Here is a 19,569-nt window from a genome sequence, read left to right as displayed (position 1 = left end):
GACACAGGCACCCTTGCACCATGGTGCGAGGATGTCTGTCTTGTGGAGATTGTTTTTTGTGCAGGAAGGTGTCCCTTCCTGCACAAAAACAATCAGTAAAGGCATTTTCCTCTTTCAATGTATGCTGTGGAATGCAGCAAGCATTTAAAGAGGAAAAAATTAGGAGAAATGAAAACAATTCTCCTCGTTGCGCCTTGCTACACCAAGTCTAGGATGGCACAGCATTCACACATGACCAGATTTACGATTTCTCATAAATCTGGAGATGTGTCTTGTTCTATGGGTGTTGCGTGGGAACACCCACAGCAACACCTATGGGACGCCTCTTCAATGCAAAATTCTGTTTATGAAGAGGTCGTATTTACAAGGAGAGGAAAAACCACGCAGGGTGGCTTTTCCTGTCCTTGTAAATATGAAGGAGTGCCTGGCGCCATCACTACATTACAACAAGTGACGTACTGGTGGCGCAGGGTGCTTGTAGATCTGCCCCATAAGTGCTTAGGTATTGGCAGACTGATACAATAAGAACATAGTGCTGGATGGGTGATTGAAGAATTGCATGAGACTGACCGGAGGTATCCTGCGCTGCATGGGTACTAATTCAGTGTTTATTGGAGTGGACCAATAGTATGTATCTGCTTAGAGATTTGTAGGGATTATGCACAGAATATTTTATGTGTACTTGTGTTGGTGCCTAGGTCATTTTATAAGAATACCACTAGTAACTGGAATGATGACAGTGCTGCAAACAGAGTGAACACTTAATTTATAAGTGCTTACGTATTGGTGGAGTGATAGGATAAGTAGATAGTGGTAGATAAGTGATTAAAGAAGTGCATGGGACAGACTGGACGATTCCTACACTGCATGAGTACTAACTGGGTATTTAGAAGAGTGTATCAATAGTATGTAGCTAGTTAGAGGTCTGCTTGGATAGTGCACAAAATATTATAGATGTACTTGTGTTAGTAGCTAGGCCATTCTAAAAGTTCATGACTAGTAACTAGAATAATTACAGTATTACAAACGAGTGTATAGTGAATTTATAAGTGCTTAGGTATTGGTGGAGTAATAGGATAAGTAGATAGTGCTGGATGGGTGATTGGAGAAATGCATGGGACAGACAGGAGGATTCCTACACTGCATAGGTACTAACTGGGTATTTAGAAGAGCGTATCAATAGTTTGTAGCTGGTTAGAGGTGTGCATGCATAGTGTACAAAATATTGTACCTGCACTTGTGTTTTTGACTACGCCATTCCTTAAGTATACGACTAATAACTGGAGTAATTTCAGTGTTGCAAAGAAAGTGCGTGCTGAATTTATCAGTGCTTAGGTATTGGTGGAGTGATAGGATACGTAGATAGTGCTGGATGAGTGAATGGAGAAGTGCATGGAACAGACAGAAGGATTCCTAGACTGCATAGGTACTAACTGAGTATTTCAAAGACTGTATCAAAGCTATGTAGCTGATTAGAGGTCTGCATGCATCGTGCACAGAATGTTGTAGCTGTACTAGTTTTACTGGCTAGGCCATTCCTTAGGTACATGACAAGTACTAGAAAAATTTCAGTGCTGCACAAAGATACATGTTGAATTTATAAGTGCTTCGGTATTGCGGAGTGATGGGATACGTAGATAGTGCTGGATGGGTGATTGGAGAAGTGCATGGGACAGACAGGAGGATTCCTAAGTTGCATGGGTAGTACTTTACTAAGTAGCTGTTTAGAGGTTTTTATATATATATATATATATATATATATATATATATAGTGCACAGCTGAATGTAGTTGTGGATTGATAGTGTTTGGATTACTTAATCTTACCTTGACAGTAGTACATATAAAAAAATGCTAAACCTTTTTTTCAGTTATTTTCAGTGCTTAGGTATTGGTGCAGTAATAGGATAAGTAGATAGAGCTGGATGGGTGATTGGAGAAATGCATGGGACAGACAGGAAGATTCCTACATTGCATAGGTACTAACTGGGTATTTAGAAGAGCGTATCAATAAATTGTAACTGGTTAGAGGTGTGCATGCATAGTGTACAAAATATTGTACCTGCACTTGTGTTTTTGACTACGCCATTCCTTAAGTATACGACTAATAACTGGACTACTTTCAGTGTTGCAAAGAAAGTGCCTGCTGAATTTATAAGTGCTTAGGTATTGGTGGAGTGATAGGATACGTACATAGTGCTGGATGGGTGAATGGAGAAGTGCATGGGACAGACAGAAGGATTCCTAGACTGCATAGGTACTAACTGAGTATTTAAAAGACTGTGTCAATGCTATATAGCATTTTTATTGGTGTCTATGGTTTCGAGAATGGTAGTCTATATTTTAGGGTGTGAGGAGGTGCATCAGATGATCACATAGATTATGTCATCAGTGATGTCACTGACCAGGTCATGAGTGATGTAATGTGACGTCATCAGCAGTGCATTGCGGGGGACGCAAGTTATAGTTAGCACAACTAACTAACGGCCAAATTTCTCTTGTTTTGTACGAGTGAAATGTCCAACTAACTATGACGTCCATGAAAACTGTGGTTTTTCAGTGAATTTCTGAGGTTTTCTAAATGCTAATTTCTAACTAAAATGTCCCTGAAACTTTTGGTTTTTCTCAGTGAATTTTTTATATATGTATTTAATCTCCTCTCACTCTCACAAGAAAGGAATCAGCACTCAGGTTGTAGTTTGGAAGTATTTAATCTGCAAAGGACGTGATCCACACGTTTCGGCTCGTCCGAACCTTGATAAAAATACAAGACGTCATTGTAGCATTCTTATTTAAATGTACAAATGCCTCCAGTTGCCAACATCAACAAAGGACTACATATTACTTTAATCCAAAAAGCTGGCGGCCTTATTGGCCTAGTCACGATGTGACAATTCAGGAATTGATACAATAAAGAAAACAAGTGTTAATATACACACAATGTCATTTCAGCATATCTTGCCCCGTGACCGCCATATCTGTATGTTCGTCAAGGTGACTTATTCATAATAAACATACTTAGAATTGCAAACATCACCATAAACAATGGACTACACATTACTTTAAAGTGAAAGGCTATCGGCCATATTAATCTGGGCACTTGCGTATTATAATGGTTCTTACACGAAAGAGGATGTTAATATACACACACTATCCCTAAATAAAGTTCTAGCGATTATAGTTCCATTCACAGCTCATTTGAGATGTCATGAGTGATGTTTTGAGTGATGTAACTGACCATGTCATGAATGATTTAATGTCTGAGTTCATTAGCAGTACATTGCGGGGGTGTAAGTTATAGTTAGCTCAGGTAACTATAACTGCTGAATTTCACTGGTTGTGTATGAGTGAAATCTGAGTGTAACTATACCGTCCCTGTAATTTTTGTTTTTTTCAGCAAATTTCTAGTTTTTTTTAACGTTAAGTAAGATGCATATTACAATGGATGGTAGGGGGTTGGAAGCAGGGCCTGTCATTGTGCTGCCCCACCCAAGCTTGCTTCGCCTGCCTTCCCTCCTCCTAGCCATCCATTGTCCAAGTCCATGTCCCTGCTCCCTTATTACAGCCCTGTGTGGCAGTTGTTCTGCCACTGGCCTTCCTACCTTCTCTGAACAGTTAGCTTGCTGCCCCATCCACCTCCTCCCTATCCTTTGTTGTCTGAATCCATGGACTAGCCTCTTTCCTAGGGCATAGGTGGCAGCTTGTCCCGACCCCGCTTGACGCCAGCGCTGCAGCGGAATTAATTGAAGGCTTGATGTATATTTTATGTTGACACAAGGAAACGTTTTAAAAATAATCTTTTACCTTTTAAAATTGTAACTTGGTGCTGTAGGGACCTTCTGTTAGAAATTTAGTGTCACGCTGTTCCAAAAATACATTCACGCACGCATTGAGGGATCAGACGTTGTTTAAAATTTGTAAAGTTCTTACTCGCCCGGTCCGACCCATCAGCCAATCACGGGTGAGGAGGGCGGGACAGTGACAGGCCCACACAGGAAGGCGAGCGGTTAGCGCTCTAGCTTTCAATTCTTCGAGGGCTATTTAGCCACTCGTCGTCCCTAGCGCGCAGCTTGGCGCCTCATCCTGCGCCTAAGACGAGCCAAAGACTAGCCCGTCTGCGCCCGTCCGCGACAGGATGGGGCCGGGGGGCTATGGAGGATCCCGTACACAGGTCAGAGACCATGCCCGGTCACCGGAGAACTTACAGCTCACAGGTATTGAGAGATATGAGTAAGCATCCCCGGAAGATATGTAATGCTGTTAAAGAACTCGCTTTAGAAGGCCCATTCACTTGTCAGGTATGCCATACACATTTTGGAAAGGAATGCAACCAATGGAACGAACTAGATAATTTACACTCTAAAGCGCGAATACATGGCCCGATGATTCACAAAGTGGACTGTCTTCCCCGGGGGAGTAAAAATCTGCTCTGTAATGTTCGCTCACTAGCGAAGCATGCCACTCATGTGTGGGACCTTATTTCTACTGAGAAACCTGATATCTGTTTCCTGACAGAAACATGGCTTAAGCCACATTCAGTCCCAGCTATTACCTTAGGCGTCCCGGTGGGGTATAAAATAGTCAGGCTAGACCGTCCTAATAAAACAGGAGGAGGAGTTGCAATTGTTCACAAGGAGGAACTGAACATTATCATCCTTGATGAAATCTGTACACCCGGGATGGAAGCACTAATTTTTAAAATTATTTCATCACCCAGGGAACAGAGGAAGGGAGCTTTGATATATCGTCCACCAGGCCAAAGTGGGAATTTCTCTATTACACTTATAGAAACCTTAGCGCCATATATACAAGAAAACCAGGACTTCCTATTGGTGGGGGATTTTAACGTACATAGTGAGTCCGAGACTTGTACAGAGGCTAAAACTCTCCTATTGGATTTAGATTCCTTGGGATTAAATAAAATGAACCATGGGCCCACTCATGAGGCAGGTCACACGTTAGATTTAGTTCTGTCGAACTCATCATTTATTAAATGTTTGACACCTATACAAGTAGAGTGGACAGATCACTTTATTTTAAAATTCTACACTGCTTTTAGGTATAAGCCACGAGTACAGACTGCCTTAGCCAGTAAGAGGAGACCTTGGCATAAACTCACTATGGAAGCTTTTAGAGAGAAATATAAAACCTTCCCGTTTGACAATTCCACTGGGGATGTAGTAACTGCCCTTGACAGATTTGAGGAGACGGTCAGAGCAGTAATCAACGCCGTTATCCCGGAAAAAGTATATAAACCACGCATGGCACATAAACAAGAAGTCTGGTTTTCTAAAGAACTCAGATCTTTGAAACAAAAAACCAGAAAAATGGAAAAAATATGGAGACAGTCCCAAAAACCTCAGGACAAAGAACAGTATAGAACCTCTTTCAAGACATATCACAAGGCCATTAGAGCGGCCCGGAAAAATCATATTGCAGCGCAACTAACAGCAGCGGGGAAAGACTCTAGGGTATTGTACAATATTTTGCAGTCTTTTACCAAGCCAGTGGCCTGTGAGACCGCAGAGGTCACATCCCAGGATCTCTGCGATGAGATCTCTCTATTTTTCATGAAGAAAATAGATGGGATCTATGATAGGATTGTGGCTTCAAATATGAGCACTGTAGGAGGAAACAATACCTCTCACGAGATTACACGACAGGCACAATCTACTCAGTGCCTTACAAGTTTCCCTCCTATCTCCTTAGAAGAGGTAATCTCATTGATTGGTCAAATTAAGAGTGGCAGTACCTTAGATTCCATCCCTGCACGAATTATGCCCATGCTTGCAGACGTTCTGGGACCCCAAATTCAGAATCTGATTAATATTTCTCTGTGTACAGGGAAGGTTCCTTTAGATTGGAAAAGGGCTTTGGTAAGACCATTGAGGAAAAACACTGCAATCCCCTGGACGGATTTGTCTAATCTAAGACCTATCTCGCTTCTCCCCTTTTTGGGTAAAATAATAGAGAAATTTGTAAACCGACACCTGTCAAATTATATCGAAATGACAGACAGGCTAGACTCCTCCAAGTCAGGCTTTAGACCCAGACACAGCACCGAGACCACCTTGCTGTCTGTCGCGGACGATCTACACATGTTCCAGGATAAAGGATATTCTGTTATCTTGGTCCTTTTGGATCTGTCCGCGGCGTTTGACACAGTGTCACATAACATCATGACCACCAGGCTAGCTAACATCGGATTGGAAGATAAGGCCTTAGCCTGGTTGAGGAGCTTCCTAACAGACCGCACTCAAAGGGTCACTTTGGGTTTATATCGATCAGAGGAGAGGGAGATCTCTAAGGGGGTGCCACAGGGCTCCTGTCTGAGCCCTACTCTTTTTAACATCTATGTGGCACCCCTAGCAGGCATCATGAGATCTTACGGATTCACCCCAGTGTCATACGCGGATGACACCCAACTCCTCTTCCCTTTTAAAACCCTTACTGCCAAAGTTAGGAATGATTTTGCCCAGGGGATGAAAGCAGTGGCTCACTGGATGGCATCTAACTTCCTTCAATGCAATGTGGCAAAGACGGAGGTGATGCTGTTCGGTGAGGCCAAATTCCTGTGGACTCCTGACTGGTGGCCTCAAGACCTTGGCCCAGTCCCTCAACCTAGACAGGTTGTGAAAAATCTAGGGGTCCGATTGGACCAGGAGCTTTCCCTAAAACATCACGGCAATCAAGTGGTGGGCTCTTGCTTCCACATTATCGGTTTGCTACGGAGAGTCTTCCCTTTGCTGCCAGATCCAACTAGAAAAACTTTGGTACAGGCTTTGGTACTAAGTAGGCTAGATTATTGTAATGGACTGTTGCTGGCAGCAAATGAAGGAGTCACCTCTAGACTACAGGTGGTTCAGAACACCGCTGCCCGCCTTGTCCTAAACCAGCCCCCCCGTACTCCCTCTAAACCTTTATTCAATAAGTTGCATTGGTTATCCATCAAACAGAGGGTGAAGTTTAAAATCTGCTGTGTTATACATAAATGCCTACATGGGAGAGGCCCTGTATATCTATCTAACAAATTCTGCCCATACGTACCCATGCGCTCTCTGAGATCCAGTGAGCAGGCTTTGTTATGTGTACCAAGGGCAAAAAAAGCAAGACAGGGAGATAGAGCCCTATCAGTTGCTGGTCCCACCCTATGGAATAGCCTCCCTATATCTTTGAGGCTATGTGATGATCACTTTCCCTTCAGGAGACAATTAAAAACCTTTCTATTTCAGAACTACTAAGATATACCGCTTGATCCTCCTCTTCTGCTGTAATATGGTCGTCCTATGGCGCGGAGATACTCCTTCGGGAGTCGAGTCCAGCGCGATATAAACCCATAAAATAAATAAATAATAAATAAATTTCCTCCTGCCATGCATGGTCTGATGTGCTGCCACTGCCCTCCATTTAGCATTATGTACCAGTCCACTCCTCCTGCCCTCCATTGCCCAATTCTATGCCCCATCATTGACCTCCTGCTTAGCCTCTGTGCTTAGCTTGCTGTCCCTATTCTCCTTAACCCTGCCCTGCGATGCCTTTGTGCATGCCCCTGCTCCATCCTTTTTGCCCACCATGTTCCATGGACCTGCCACTCCTATCTACTCTGAGTGTTCTGTTGAGCTGTCGCTCCCCTCCCACCTGCCTAGCATTGTCAGATGACTGTAACCTGTCCCTGCCACCTCTACCCTGCCTGTCCACATTCCATGCTCCTATCTCCTTCCTCCTGTCCTCCATGGTCCATTTTACTGCCACACCCTTCTGCCCTCCCTGGTCTGTTGTGCTGCAACTGCTCCTCCTGCCTTCCCCGCGTGGTCTGTTTTGAGTCCTCTTCCCCTGAACTCTCTTGTCTGTGCCCAGGTCCTGACCCTCCCTTCTATCCTCCATGGTCCTTTGTGCATGCCCCTGCACCCTCCTTCTTGCCCATCATAGCCATTGTGCTGCCACAAACCCTCCCGCTTACCATGCATGGTCTTCTGTGCTGCCACGGCCCCTCCCACCTTCCCTGTGTGGTCCGCTAGATGCCCCTGACTTCTTCCCACCTTCCCTCTATGGTCTGTGTGTATGCCATCATAGGCTCACTGTTGCTCTCCATGGTGTGTCTTGCTTCTTGTGCCCATCCTGTGCAGACCCCTAATTCCTCCCTCCTGGCTTGTCTGTTCCATTGTAATGCCCCTGATCCGTCCCTCCTGCCCTTTATGGTCTGTTATGCTGCAGCTTTCTCTCCTGTCTGTCCATTATGGTCAGCTCACTTCCATTGCCTCTTTCCCTCCTGTTCTCTGTTGTCCATGTGCATGGTCCTGTCCCCTCCCTATTGTTTTCTATGGATTGTTGTGCTGCACTCCCGTCCCTCATGCCTTGTGTGGTGTATTGTGCTGCTGCAGACCCTGATGCCTGCCCTGTAGGGTCAGTTTGGTGCACCTCTCGATGTCCCTCCTGTCCTCTGTTATCCGAGTCCATGTCCCTACCCCAATTCCTCCTGCCTTCCATGTTCCAATGTACCATACTTGCTAACATTTTGAACTTGGTAAGAGAGAGATTTAGAAAAATAAAACTTGGGTATTGATTTTCCCCTTTGACTTACATTGAAAAAGAGGAGATTGTAGACAGGAGACCGATCAAATAAAGCCCATTTGGGCTTAAAAACATTGGACGTTTCCTGGCTGAATCGGGTCTGTTGGCATGTATGGTTGTACTTCCACTGCCTCTTCCTTCTGCCCACAATGGTCTATTGTATTGCCACAGCCTCTCTTTCCAGCCCTGTATTGTTGGTTTGTTGCCCCTGCCTCCTTTCCACTGCCCTCCATAGTCTGTTGTGCTTCCACTGCCCTTCCTGCCTGCCCAGTGTGGTCAAATTGTTGCCTCTGCATCCTCCTACCTGCTTTCAATTTTCAGAGTCCGTGCCCCTGGCCTCTGCCTCTCAACAGTATCCTAATGAACAACTAGATTGGTAACATTCTATATTTATTACAAAAGTGTGGAACGCTTGACGTCATCTTTGTGTAATCAAAACTGTAATACCTAGAGCATTTCCTTTAGAAATTACATATATGAGAGGGTCTTATTTGCATCAAAATTATGGTTAGTGCTCTAAAAAAACGAAACTGAGGACATATTTTCTGAGTTTTCAAATAGCGACAAAGCACTTTTAAATTATTTGTTATCTTTTTTTTTTTTTATCCAGTTGACCACTTGATTAAGTGTTGCACTTAGGGGAGAGGATGTGGTGTTACTTCCAGAGCTGCAGACTTTGCAACTGGGGAACCAGGTTGGAGTTTCTGCTTCAGCTCGACATTTCTGTGATTCTGGTCAAATCACTTAATCTCCCCATGTTTACAGCCAAAATGAATTTGTTCTTGTGTGATGTAACCAATGCTCATGTAAAGCACTCCAATACCTGACAAGTCTGCACTATATAAAACTGCAAAAACACAGAAAATACATGTTTTGCACACTTCTGTCATTGGGCTACATGTGGGCTACATCTGGGTGATATTTGGGCTCTTTTGTCTCTGGTGGCCATCTTGGGAGATTTATTTGTCATGAAGTTTCCTAATTTCCTCATTTACTGCAGTCTCCTCAGTAGGAAATGCTTTCAGTTCTTTACTTTGATTCCATCAAGAAGGTATTCAGATATGTCACACATTTGCCATAAATTCTGAATGTTAGGACTCTAGTTACTCATTAGATCACTGTAGTAAAGCTACTGCTCACCACGGAAGTCTGCTGCTGGTATTAAAAGTGCATGTTTCAGTCTGCATGTCAGAATTTTTTTTATGAAATAGAAGAGGATTTGAGAAGTCACTCAAAATGTGCCCTAATTTTTCTTTCTGCAGCACTAATCATACTTTGTATGGCAAAATGAACCCCCTCATTTTGTTTCTTTTTAAATTAAATGTTTTAAGTGTTACAACTTTATTCCAATCAAGATGGCTTCAGGTGTGCTATACGTTTGTAATAAGTAGAACTGTTAGCGCTCTAGTCGTTCTTTAGAACACTCTGGGAAGCTGCAGTAGAACAGAAAGTAATCAACTGACAGTCTCTGCCCTTGTTGGATGTACATGTTTTACTGAGAATGTCAGACTTCATTCTCACATGACTGAGAAAGATAATGTGAATTTACAGAAAATATGCTCTCAGTTTAGCTTATAGATCACCTTCCAAACCTCTGTGGGAAAAGCATGAGAAAATAGTTTTCTCTCAAACATGATTAATATCCCAGCAGAAGGTTTTTTCACATGGTATAATCACCTTAGAACACACCACAATTCCTAAAATGAGTATGGTACCATCAACAAATGATTTATAATGTAACTAAAAAGTCTTAAAACCTTCTATTAACTGCATTGCTTTTTAATGAGGTGCTATCATGTATATTGGTCCCAAGATGGCTGCCAACACTTCTTGGATGAAGTGCTGACAGCCAATCAGATCTCACAATGAGATGTGTGGTTAGGCTCCGCCCAGATATATATTTCTTTTTCCATTAATATTTAAAAAAATACTGAACGGATTTACACCATTTAACTAAAAGGCACGACTCTGAACCAAGGGCTACCTTTTTGCCAAATTTGGTGTAATTCCGTTCAGCAGTTCGGGCTGTAGCTGCGACTAAAGGTTCTTATGGAAAATTGCGTGGGGAAAACACGTTTTGGGGCCCCCTTTTTTCTCAGCCCCCGCTTGCCGAATCACCCTGCAACTTTCAGGATAGGAGCGGACTGGAGCGCCCCACGAGTTTTGAACATTTCGCGAAGATTCGTCAATCGGAGCCAAAGTTATTGGGAATAGAATGTTGCGATTTTCCTATGGTAACTAGGTCCTAACTATAAGTACCTACTGGCGACCGCCAGTAGGTAATATATATATTCACTGAACAAACCATAGGTTTCAGAGATGTAATGGTTAGAAATTAACATTTAAAATACCTTTGCTGTTATAGTTAGTTGAGCGAACTATAACTTGCGCGCCCGCAATGCACTGCTGATGACATCACATATTACATCACTCATGACCTGGTCAGTGACATCACTCATGACATCACTGATGACATCTCAAATGACATCACTAATGACATCATCCTTGTGATAGAGTGGCAGACCGCCTCTCACCCTAATATAACCTTTGATGCACACAGATTACTCACTAACCCATGCATTCACTAAGATACACTTAATCAGTCAGTTATACAATCAGTTTCACACAAACAAAATCATCCATTTGGACACTTATATACCCACTTATTCTTCAATCGACCTTGACACATACACATATAAAACATATTTAATTTTCACATAAACACACATTCACTGGATGATGTCATCAGTGATGTCATTTGAGATGTCATCAGTGAAGTCATGAGTGATGTCACTGACCAGGAATCGTATACAGAACGGTTCCCTGTCAGCACTCCGCCTGTTGCGAACTCACACGGGCTGCTTCCCCGTTCCTTCGCTGCAGCACAGCCCCTGCCTCACCTATCCTTCGTTCTCCAGCGGCTAGGGCATCAGCCCACCGATAGCCCAGGTGCCACCTCTCAGCACTCAGCGCAAGCATCTCCCTGCCGGGCACTCCAGTCTGCCCCCTGGTAACTCCGACCCGATAGCACAGTGTCGCACCAGACTGTACCCTCGGCCCAGTTTCAGGACCGTCCACCGGCCCGCTGAAAAGCGTAGGGGCGCCGTCCCTAAATACAGGCAGGGTGCAGGGGTATAACTCTTCACTCTGCAGGGACTTGGCTCAAGCAGTGCCGCAGGATTGATCAGATATTTGGGCCTCCACGTTGGGAGCTTCAACGTGGCACATCTACGCTGCCATCTTTTTTTACCACGCCTCCTTGACACGATTGTTGTTGTTAAAACATAACATGAGTGTAGATAAATCCATGTTATGCATCAAGTAGGGCTCTAGCTTCTTATAGGCAAATTTAGCAGATTAAGCACAAACTCTTCAGCAAATTCAAGGACTGCATGTATGTGATATGGTTAATTATTTTGTGGCGATATGCATATGGTGAAAGTACATGCGAAGGAGGGCTGAATGTGCAGTTGACTAATTACAAAACTGCTGGATTTATGGTTGAAAATGGTTATCTGAGCACCATTTCAGAAGAGGGAGCTTTAACCTTGCTCACCATGATACATACCTATGCCGATTTTGGGACTGCCAGTGTATTTTTTTTTTTTAAGATTGTGGGGCATGCTTCAACATGTTTTAACATTTAATAACTTTGTGTCGTGCAAGGCATTGTATTGCCTAAAGATCCTGTAACTTTGAGGACGGTTGAAATATGTTGTTTTAGAATTTGATTAGCTAACAAGAGAACATTTTATAGGCTTTTACAGTGTGAGATATGCATTATTTCAAAGAAGCTGTATCATGGACTATGCCCAATCACCCGCCCTTTTTATTTTATTTTTGGTTTATCTGGGATGTTTTCTTGTATTCTTTGTGTTATATGATGCATACCTTTGCTTTCTCAATGTACTCTGCTTAGTTGGACTTGCTTAAAAAAACACCACTTGTTTTTCTCCTGCAACTTTCCAATTTCAATAAATATAGCTATTTCTCTCTTTAGGCTTGTATTGCAGTCTTCTCCCAGTGGACAGCACTGCCCTTTCTAACCGGATAATGTTTCAATTTGAACATAAGAGAGAGTTTATTTTGTATAGGAGCCTGGTCAAAATGGTAAATGCATGAATGGAAGCAGTAGTAGTTGTTGGGGGGTACTCATTGGACGGATTCTAATGCTACTTTGGTAACAAAAATAGGGATGTTATACAAATAAGTTTGGACTTGCACAGCTTACAATGTCTTTGTAATAGGAGTGGGTCATTTGATATCAGTAAAAGAATTGCAAATAATATCAGTTTCATATGCAGAATAAGGTTCTTTTTCAGAAAAGCTAATCTCTTTTGTGTTAAATTATGCTGATTTATAATTTTGTTTTATTTCTAAGATTGGCACAATGGAGCAAGAGTTGGTGGCAGCCATGATGGATGAGTCTGAGTCCTTCATGAAAGGCAAAGAAAGAAAAACCTATCATCGACGCAGGGAAGGGGGGCAAGAGGATGAAGTATGTGGCATGGTACAAACTCAAATGGATGGACATGAGGTGACTCACAATATCAACAGCAGTGTTCAGATGGTGATGATGGAACAGCTTGATCCCACACTGCTCCAGATGAAGACCGAAGTCCTGGAGGGAGGAATCCATCAGGGAGGTGACCCCACTGTGGATGATACCCAGATAATCACACTGCAGGTTGTCAACATGGAAGAACAGCCCATAAATCTTGGGGAGCTTCAGCTTGTCCAAGTGCCAATGACGATGAATGTCTCGGATGGCACTACCACAGTAGAAGGGCTTCATGCTGCTTTTGAACATGAAATTAATAAAGATGGCCTTCAGGATGGAGAGCCTATGATCTGTCATACCTTACCCTTACCAGAAGGATTCCAGGTGGTGAAGGTGGGTGCAAATGGTGAAGTTGAGACTTTGGAACAAACAGATCTTCAGCCCCAGGAAGAAAATACCTGGCATAAGGATCCAGACTACCAACCACCAACCAAAAAATTAAAGAGAATGAAAAAAAGCAAACTGCGTTACACAGAGGAAGGCAAAGATGTTGATGTGTCTGTGTATGACTTTGAAGAGGAACAGCAGGAAGGTTTGCTTTCTGATGTTAATGCAGAGAAAGTCGTTGGAAACATGAAACCACCAAAGCCAACAAAAATTAAAAAGAAAGGTAAATACTGATGGCGAGTTTGTTTGCATACCATTGTCAAAATAAATGCAAAGATAATGTATCCTTGCCATAGCAAATAATTTGTTTGGTACAATGGACAATTATTTAAAGGGGACGTATTTAATTCTGTGTATACAAAATCGTCTTTTTTACTTGGAGCTGACGAGTAAGGCAGGAGGTAAGTCTTGATGGTTGGCTTGAGATTGGTGAGGTTCTCCTGACTTGAGAAATGGAATATGATGTCTCGGCATCTAGGTGATGAGGCATAGATTGCTTTATATTATGTATGGACATATAGTATCTATCACATTCTGAGACAAATAAGACTTGACAAGAAGTATGATCCAGCGTTCAGGAGAGATTTGTAGAAGCTGGGTAAAGTCACATTTTCATGGTTTGACCTACCTCAAATTTCCAAACTTTTAAGACCCAAAATATGAATCACAAGAAAACATTTACTAGAAAAGGATTTGCACTACAAAATAGTCTATTTTAAGAACCAAATCCAGATTATGTTGAAAACCTTTTGGCGCACAGAATCTGTCTGCTGCTGTTTAGGAAGTAAATCTTTTTAGAGCGAGCCTACTAGACAGCACAGCTGCCTGATTGCCTTAGACACATTATGGGCTTTCCAAGAACATAGAGGGACTTCAGCCTACCTATTGCGTACCATTGTTTGGCTTTGTTGTCACTTTGTTTGCCTGCTTATTCAGTGGCTTGCCCTGTCCATCTTTTGTCTATTCACCCAGTGCAGCATGGACAATTTACTTGTGTCCTTCTGCTGCTTACTTGTAGGTAACTCCTTTTCTTTTGTTTTAAGCACTGTACAAGAATGCATCCATTTTCCACTGGTCTCCCTAGTGTGCTTCTCTTACTTCCAGTGCGCTCGTTGTTGCTCTCTCACCCGTTTGCTACTCCCACGTCCCCTCTATTATGTGCTCGCTGTCATATTCTTTTTCCTCCTGCATTCCTTTCTTGTCTTTGTGCTTCTACCGCCAGGCTCCAGTTGCACTCTTATCGTCCTTTTGGCTTATCTCCTCGCCCCCAGAACTCCACATTGCTCTCCCATTTGCTTTTCTTTTCCCCAACTCGTACTCAGAGTTGCTACCCCCACTGACACCCCCCCCCCCCGTTATGCTTCCAACTCTCATCCCTCATCTGGGGCAGCCACTGCTTCTAGCCCACAGTGTTGCTTCCCACACATGCTAAGTAAAACACTTTTGCATTTTTTTTTCTTTTTATTTACTGTTCCAACTTGGATCAGCAAATAAAGAAAAATAAAACACCTATGTCATTTTGTAGGCAAGTGTTGCACTGCCTACAAAATGTTGCCTTCTGCCGCCTCATTGGCTTTGTATATTTTCTCTTTAACCATGCTAGACGGCATGGGGGTATGCTGTACAGTATTGGTATCGCTAAAAACAACTGGCAAAGCCAGTAAGTCCCAAAGGTGAGACTTGTTGGCTTTGCCAGTGCTTGTTTCCACCCCTATATCTTTAACTGTTAGATCCACCAGTCTGCAAGTAAATCAGAAACATCACATAAACAGGCAAAAACCTTTAGTTCCTTGATCATCTACTTTCAGCGCTAGTTGCTAAATTAAATTTACTTGCACAGTCAGCAACCTATCGATCTATAGAAAGGACACACTTGAAGTGCCCCTCCTTATGCTGTCTCTTTCCTGGTGTTGTCTTGTGTAATACAAAGTACTTGTAAGTGATTAGGGCAAATCTGCTCAATACATTTTTTGGCTAAATAACCCAAGACTGGAGCACACTCTTTTTTTTGAAGCTTTTGGACCTCCCCGCTGTAGCGCCCGCCATCTCCTCCATTCTCTTAATATCCCATATCTTGTGTAGCCGGTCTCGATGATTTAAGTGCTAAAGGGATATGTCTACTGTAGGAAGCTGGCTCTGTGCACACTATACCTTACTTTGGTATATATACAGAGTCCAGTGGAACCCTAAAGGTAGGCAGAGGTTAAAGTAGATAATACCTTACTTTCTATTTGTGATAGTGTGGGTGAGCAGTAAGGCTTTATTAGAGGGTAGTGTTAAGCATTTATTGTACACACTCTGGCAAGAAGTGATGTCACACACACAAAGACTGAACACACCAATTTGTTTGTATAGTAATATTATTTAGTTATTTTATTTCTAGAACCAAGCCAGGCCTGGTGCAGTTAAGTGCTATAATACTTGGCAGGTATATTGCAGTTGAAATACAATAATTGAAATGCATTTGGATGCAATTGGTTTGTTTACAGGTAAGTCAACAGTCAAATTACTTTACAGTTACTTTTGAGATTACTTTGTACGTTACTTTTCAGATTACTTTTTAAGTTACTTTTTCTACTCATTGCGATATGCCTAGATATCACACTGAGACATTTTTTAGAGAAAAGGCCTGTAACTATGCAGGTATATTGCAGTTGAAATAAAATTTAAATGCAATTGGTTTGTTTACAGGTAAGTCGACAGTCAAAATTACTTTAGTTACTTTTGAGATTACGTTGTATGTTAATTTTCAGATTAGTTTTAAAGTTACTTTTTGTAAATAACTTCATTCTGAAGTATGAAAAACATCTATAAAAGCATCACTCAAAACAGACATCGCTGTACAATATTTATCATAAAAAGAAAACATTGATTATTAGTAAAAATACAGACTAAAATTGTTGGGTCTTAAAATAGTAAATTATCAGCAGATATTTATACATATATGGATGTCCGAATTGAATGTAACAGACAGCCTGCTTTGCAAGAACACCTTCGGTAGCAAACCTACCCAGAAACAATTTGTAAAGTGCCTACGTGCTAACAATTAGTTATTGTTCACATTTCATCATATATCAGGAAGAATGAAAGGACAGTAATTTACAATTTTCCATTGCACTATAGACCTGTTATTGGACCTATGCTGGGGTGCTACAAGTTACTTTTTCTCCTCAGAGTGGTATGCCTAGATATCACACTGGAACATTTCCTAGAGAAAAGGCAAGTAATTCAGTTTTTGTACATTTGCAATTACTTAACCCCTTCACTGCAAGGCCAAGCCCCCCCCCCCCCCCCCCCCTTCCTTTGCTAAGCCTTTTTTTGGCTATTTGGGGTAGTTCGCACTTAGGCCCCTATAACATTTTGACCACATGAGGTATCCACGCCAAATTTGCGTCCTTTTTTTCCAACATCATGGGGATTCTAAAGGTACACAGGGTTTGTGGATTCCCCTGGAAGGGACCCAGAAATTAGCCAAAATACAGCTACATTTTGTTTTGTTTTTTGAAAAATGGGGGAAAAACGGCTCCAGATGAAAGCGTCTGCCTGCAAATGGTATCAAAAAAAGAGTTGTGGTGCTGAAATCACAATCTTCCCAGCTTTTAGGGACAAGCAGACTTGTCAGAAAACCACTTTTTTTTTTTTTACACAGTTTTGGCATTCTTCTGGGACATAGCCTATTTCTGCTATTTTTTTGTGCTTTCAACCTCCTTCCAGTTAATGGTAGAAATGGGCATGAAAGCAATAATGGATCCTGGAAAGCTATACATTTTAGAAACTTAGACAGAATTCTGAATTCAGCAAGGGGTGATTTGTGTAGATCCTTCAAGGTTTCTTCATAGAAACTAACAGTTAAATATAGGAAAAAATGAAAATTAGTTGAAAAAAACAGCCATTTGTGTCAACGTTTTCACCTGTAACTTCTTCTAATTATGACAGTTGTTTGAAAGCAATATACCGTTACATTCGCTGGACCTTTCTGGTTGTGGGGATATATAGGACTTTTAGGTTCACCAAGAACCCGACGAACCTAGAGCCAATAACTGAGCAGCGTCTTGCAGTGGTTTTTTATTATGTACCGGGTATATAGCAATTATTTTGGGAAGATGTGTACATGGAAAAATCGGTATGAAAGACACCTATGCATTTCTGAAATGGGAACAAAATGTAGAGTTTAGAAACAGTAGATATTTGCACATTTCCGAGATTGGGAGTACCCATACTAGCATGAGAATTATAGGTCATTTTTCAAAATGACTTCTTTTTACTCATTGTTTTTCATTTGGAAGACAGAAATGCATTGAAAGTCAATGGGTAATAACAGTTGCTCTACAATTCTGTGTTACCCTAAGTCTCCCGATATAAAAATGGTACCTCACTTGTGTGGGTAGGTCTTGTGCCCACAACAGGAAAATGTTCAAAATGCAACGTGGACACACCACATTTTCACAATGAAAAATTACCCTTTTTTTTGCAAAGTGCCTAGCTGTAGTTTTTGAAACCTAGGAAACCTATACATTTTTTAAAACTAGACACCCAGGGGAATCCAGGATGGGGTGACTTGACTGGCTCACACCAGGTTCTGTTACCCATAATCCCTTGCAAACCTAAACAAAATTGTCAAACACATTTTCCTCACATTTCTGTGGTGGAAAGTTCTGGAATCTGCGTGGATCCACAACATTCCACCCCCCAAAGTCTTCTGAGAAAAATGGTACCTCACTTGTGTGGGTAGGCTTAGTGCCAGCGACTGGAAACGGCCCAAAACGCAAGGTGGACATACCACATTTTCACAGTGTAAAATGACCCTTTTTTTGCAAAGTGCCTAGCTGTAGTTTTTGAACCCTAGCTCTGCTGGCACCTAGGGAACCTATACATTTTTGAAAACTAGACACCCGGGGATGCTAGGGAGGTATAGCCTGCGTGGATCCCTCAACGTTTGTGTGGGAAAGTTGTGGCATCACCGGGTTGACACAAATTTCCTACCACCCAGCGTTCCCCGGGTCTCCCGATTAAAAATGGTGCCTCACTCGTGTGGGAGGCCCAAGCACCTGCGACAGGTAAGGGCCCAAAACATAGAGGCGACATCAAAATTGCCTATCATAAAACAACCTGGTTTTGCAAGGGGGGGGGGTCACCTGGGTTTTTTGCCCCGTGCTCGGCGGCCAGCTAGGGAAACCTACCAAACCCACACATTTCTGAAAACTAGACACCCGGGGATTCCAGGGAGGTATGGCTTGCATGGATTCCCCAATGTTTTCCTACCCAGAATCCCCTGCAAACCTCAAATTTAGCTGACAAAAATCACTTTGGTCTCACATTTTGTTTGTGGGAAAGTTGTGGCATCACCAGGCTGACACAAATTTCCTTCCACCCAGTGTTCCCTCAGGTCTCCCGATTAAAAACGGTGCCTTACTCGTGTGGGAGGCCCTAGTACCTGTGACAGGCAAAGTCCCAAAACGTATTGAGGTGACATCAAAATTGCCTATCACAAAATGTTTTGGGCCCTTGCCTGTCGCGGGTACTTGGGCCTCCAACACGAGTGAGGCACAATTTTAATCGGGAGACCTGGGGGAACGCTGGGTGGCAGGAAATTTGTGTCAGCCCGGTGATGCCACAACTTTCACACACAAAAATGTGTGGAAAAAGTGATTTTTTTTTTTTCCAGCTAAATTTGAGGTTTTCAGGGGATTCTGGGTAAGAAAACGTTGGGGGATCCACGCAAGCCATACCTCCTTGGAATTCCCCGGGTGTCTAGTTTTCAGAAATGTGTGGGTTTGGTAGGTTTCCCTACATTGCCGCCGAGCCCGTGGCCAAAAACTCATGGGACCCCCCTTGAAAACCAGGTTGGTTTGTGCTAGATAATTTGATTGTCGCCTCACTAGGTTTTGGGCTCCTGCCTGTCGCGGGTCTTCGACCCACCCACGTGAGTTGGGATACTTGAAAAAAGGCAGGGGGGGGGGTAGGAAATTTGTTGTTTCTTTCTGCAGCATGAAAAATTTGGCACAATAATGCACGGAAAATGTGACAGACACATTTAGAGGTTTGCAGGACA

General features: G+C 42.5%; 1 protein-coding gene across 2 annotated transcripts in view; it reads left to right on the top strand.

Annotated features, from left to right (window-relative positions):
• Nucleotides 1-19,569, top strand: part of CTCF (CCCTC-binding factor) — a 656,010-nt gene that overhangs the window by 321,525 nt on the left and 314,916 nt on the right. For both annotated transcript variants that reach the window (XM_085636797.1, XM_085636796.1), the window contains exon 2: nt 12,951-13,740. In XM_085636797.1, the coding sequence (XP_085492923.1) occupies nt 12,960-13,740 (781 nt within the window). In that variant the 5' untranslated portion in view covers nt 12,951-12,959. The remainder of the gene's footprint in view (nt 1-12,950; nt 13,741-19,569) is intronic.

This window comes from Triturus cristatus, chromosome 12, assembly GCF_964204655.1.
Source record: "Triturus cristatus chromosome 12, aTriCri1.1, whole genome shotgun sequence".
In the NCBI taxonomy this organism is placed as follows: Eukaryota; Metazoa; Chordata; class Amphibia; order Caudata; family Salamandridae; genus Triturus; species Triturus cristatus.
The sequence above is the reverse complement of the archived record's forward strand: the minus strand, read 5'-3'. Positions and strand labels throughout refer to the sequence as shown.